The 4,164-nt window shown below is 65.6% G+C and overlaps 1 protein-coding gene across 1 annotated transcript in view; it reads left to right on the forward strand.

The window, feature by feature from the left end:
• Positions 1-4,164, forward strand: part of TBC1D24 (TBC1 domain family member 24) — a 7,053-nt gene that overhangs the window by 1,625 nt on the left and 1,264 nt on the right. The window contains exons 2-5 of the mRNA XM_023728350.1: positions 1,777-1,935; positions 2,551-2,614; positions 3,136-3,231; positions 3,525-3,756. Of these exons, the coding sequence (XP_023584118.1) occupies positions 1,777-1,935; positions 2,551-2,614; positions 3,136-3,231; positions 3,525-3,756 (551 nt within the window). The remainder of the gene's footprint in view (positions 1-1,776; positions 1,936-2,550; positions 2,615-3,135; positions 3,232-3,524; positions 3,757-4,164) is intronic.

Below are 4,164 nucleotides of genomic sequence, written 5' to 3' on the forward strand. Positions count from 1 at the left end.
GGCAGGGGTTAGGTGTGTGGCCGGAGCTAAGGGTTAGGTGTGTGGCTGGGCGCGGGGGATTAGGTGTGCGGCCGGGCGTGAGGGGCTAGGTGTGCAGCCAGGCCCAAGGGGCCAGGCGGCAGGGGTTAGGTGTGCAGCTAGGTGCGAGGGGCCAGGCGCGAGGGGTTAGGTGTGCAGCCGGGTACAAGGGATCTGGTGCGAGAGGCCAAGTGTGTGGCTGGGCTCGAGGGGCCTGGTGCGAGGGGCTGGGTGTGTGGCTGGGCGTGAGGGGTCAGGGACGTGGCCAGGTGTAGGGGGTCGGGGGTGCAGCCGACCATGAGGGGTCAGGGACGTGGCCAGGTGTAGAGGGTCGGGCGTGCAGCCGACCATGAGGGGTCAGGGACGTGGCCAGGTGTAGAGGGTCGGGGGTGCAGCCGACCATGAGGGGTCAGGGACGTGGCCAGGTGTAGGGGGTCGGGGGTGCAGCCGACCATGAGGGGTCAGGGACGTGGCCAGGTGTAAAGGGTCAGGGGTGTGTCTGGGCATGAGGGGTCACAGATGTGGCCAGGTGTAAGGGGCAGGGGTTTGGCCAGGTACGAGGGGTCAGAGATGCAGCCAGGTGTAAGGGATTGGGGGTGTGGTGGGTTTGAGGGGTCACAGATGTGGCCAGGTGTAAGGGGTCAGGGGTGTGGCCGGGCGTGAGGGGCCTGGCACAAGGGGCAGGGACTGTGGTAGAGTGCAGTATGTCCTGGGAGTTGGCGGCACAGGCTTGTCCTGCCAACCTCTTGGTCTGTCCACCCATCTGTCTGTCCATCTGTGCATCCACCCGCCCATGCATGGAGATAAAAACATAGGAAGGAGAGCAAGGGCCTTTCCGGGGACGCCGCCGCCTGCTGAGGCAGCTGTGGAGCAAGGGCGCGGGTGGATGGCTCAGGTCAGGTCTCGTATTTGGCTTGCCCCGGGCAGCCCTGGAGGAAGTGATTTCTTCAGAGCGGCCGGCCCGCCCCACCGCCGCGGACTCCACGCTGGTCTGTGTGGCATTTGCTGGACGTGGTCTCCTCTCGGGAGCGGCCCTGGCGGTGTCCCCAGGTCCCGAGATCGTCTTGGTAGCTGCCTCTGTCCTCGTGTGTGACGGTGTCCTCTTGGCACGCGTGGCACCCCGTCTCTTGGGGGACACAGGAGGGTGCTGGCGGGAGCTGGTGCCCACGCTAACCTCTGGGGTCTGTTTTATTTCCCTCTCTTCTCTGGGTCCTTGCTTCCTCCTGTTTGCAGTGTCTCACTTTCTAAAAGGTAGGTCTGCAGGCATGCCTCGAGCTGGCGCCTGTCTCTGCTTGGCCGTCTGGGGCCCCACTGCACGCCCCGGCTCTCAGGGCTTGGCTGCCTCGCGGGCCTGGCTTCCACGGTGCTGCCTCTGAGCCTGACTGCCAATGAGATGTCATCTGCCCGTCTGTCTGTCTGTCTGTCTGCTTGGCTGCCTCCGTGGTGCTGTCTGTTGGTGCTTGGCTGACCCTGAGCCTTGTCCCGCCACAGCTGACTGACTCTGTCCCGATTTCTCAGAGGAGAGGGCATTTTGTCCCATGCAGGCTGGGTGTTGTCCCCACCGTGACTGGGGTGGGAAACAGGACCCTGGGGGGGAGCACTGCCCCATCGCTTCTTGATGCCATGTGAGAACCAGGTGTCAAACCTGGATGCGCTGGAAGGCCCCTGCAGGCTTGGCTCAGAGAGGCTGGCGAGGGGGCACGGGGGGTGCAGGGCAGGGGTGGGTGGGCAGTGGTCTGAGCTCCGCCACTCCCCCAGGCAGTTCGTGCACTTGGCTGTGCACGCAGAGAACTTCCACTCGGAGATCGTCAGCGTGAAGGAGATGCGGGACATCTGGTCGTGGGTCCCTGAGCGCTTCGCCCTCTGCCAGCCCCTGCTGCTCTTCTCCTCACTGCAGCACGGCTACAGCCTGACCAGGTAGTGCCCGAGGCCCGGCGGGGCTGGGACACAGCTTGCTGTGGGGCCGTTCTGCACACCGACCTGCGGGGGTGGACGCGGGGCCATGGTAGGCCTGCGAACGCTGGGTGCCCTGTCCACCCGTGGGTGGCCCCAGGGACCCAGGAGAGGTGGCCCAGGCAGAGCTGGCTCAGCCCCTGCTGTGAGTCTGCTGTAGTCCAGTAGCGTCCCCCCGCCCCTTCTCTGTGCTCCAGCCCCCGAGGACATGGAGCCTGCGGGGTGGGGCACCCTCTGGTTCTGGCTTCCCTGAAGCACCAGCCGCAGCACCGCCCGTGGGGCCCGTCCCTGTGAGTGCCGTCACAGGGCAGCCTCTCCTCTGAGCCTGTGGGAGCACGGCCCAGGCACCGAGGACTTGGGGCTCTGCGGAGGGCCCCTCAAGAACATGCTCAGGTCCATGGCCACCCACCTGGTCCCGAGGAGACCAGGAAGCTCAGTCCCCAGGGCTCTCCGCCCAACGGCCTTGGGTCCTTGGGCCCCGGGGGCTCCAGTCCCTGCAGAGGCTGGTTGGGGTAGCCTGGGAGGGAGTGCAGGGAGACACTGCCGTCAGGGGCTGGCACGTGTGATCTCTGCCCCCAGGTTTTACTTCCAGTGTGAAGGCCATGAGCCCACCCTCCTGCTCATCAAGACCACGCAGAAGGAGGTGAGGAGGGGCAGGAGGGGGCTAGGAGGGGGCGTGAAGGGGAGGAGGGGGGTGAGAAGGGGCAGGAGGGAAGGAGGAGGGGCAGGAGGGGGCACGGAGGGGCAGGAGAAGGGGCCGGGGTCTAGCTTCGGCTAACATCCCGTTCTTCAGACCCAGTCAGGTGTCTCCTGCTCCTAGGCTGGCTCGGGGGCTTCCTGGGCTCAGGGCCAGGCCAGCCCTCCAGAGAGGCAGGCCGGCAGGGGAAGCCACTGGCCTCATTCTCACATTCGAGGTCCAAGAAGGAAAAATGAAAGTGTCCCAACCAAGCCTGACATGGGGGGGCCAAGGCAGCCTGCCCTCCCCCCGACTGCCACCCCCTCCCAAACCCCGGTGGGAGACGGGCCTGGTGGCTTGTTGTGGCAAGGTGACTGTGTCACCGCCCCACACTCTGATCTCCCCCCACTGTCATCCACTCAGCCCCTTGCCCCCCAGCAAGGGCGACACCTGCAGGCAGGGCCCCTCACCTGGGCCTCTCTCCCCAGGTCTGTGGAGCGTACCTGTCGACAGACTGGAGCGAGAGGAATAAGTTTGGGGGCAAGCTGGGCTTCTTTGGGACAGGAGAGTGCTTCGTGTTTCGGGTGAGTGGGGCTCGGCCTGGCTGGGCTTAGCCACCCCACGCCCCATGGGCCCCTGCCTGACCTGTGGCCAAGGCTTTAGTCAGGAGCTGTTTCTCTCTGAGGGGACCACAGCCACGCCTGTGCTGCCACGTGACTGGTCTGTATCCATCATAGCAGTCCCCCCTCCAGGATGACCTTCCGCTTCTGGTTTTGGTTGTAGAGTCTCTGCCCGTGTGGCTGCATATGGCTCTGGGGGGAGGTCTGTGGGCTGGGGTTGGCTGTACTCAGCCCCTTAGCCTATCTTCCACCCACAGCTGCAGCCCGAGGTCCAGCGCTATGAGTGGGTGGTCATCAAGCACCCAGAGCTGACCAAGGTGTCATCCCTGATGTCCTCAGAGACCACCGCCACCCCCGCCCTGCCCGGCCACTCCATCTCCACAGACCCCGCTGACCGCCTCTCGCCGTTCTTGGCCACACGGCACTTCAACCTGCCCTCCAAGACAGAGTCCATGTTCATGGCTGGGGGCAGTGACTGCCTCATCATAGGTGGGCCCACCCCCACCCAGACTTGGGTTTTCTGAGCCCCTGGCAGAGGGGGGGCACTGTGCCTTCCCTGGGGGCAGGCAGGACCCTGGGACGGCAGAGGAAACCCCAGGTCGTCAGGGTGGAGCAGCCATGAGGGATGGGAGTGGGGGCGGGCGGGTGGATGGGCTGGGACCCGCTCACAGCACAAGTCAGCCTGGGCTGTGAGAAAGGCTTCTCAGAGCAGCTGGGTGGGGGACCCTGAGAGGCTCACCAGCTCCAGGTGGGGACACCCAGGAGGCGATGGAGATGGCCCAGGGGACAGTGCTGAGGGGACAAGGCCCCGGGGACAGTGCTGAGGGGGAGATGGCCCAGGGGGCAGTGCTGAGGGGAGAAGGCCCCGGGGAAAGTGCTGAGGGGAGATGGCCCAGG

Source organism: Trichechus manatus, unplaced genomic scaffold (assembly GCF_000243295.1).
Source record: "Trichechus manatus latirostris isolate Lorelei unplaced genomic scaffold, TriManLat1.0 scaffold00024, whole genome shotgun sequence".
Classification (NCBI taxonomy): Eukaryota; Metazoa; Chordata; class Mammalia; order Sirenia; family Trichechidae; genus Trichechus; species Trichechus manatus.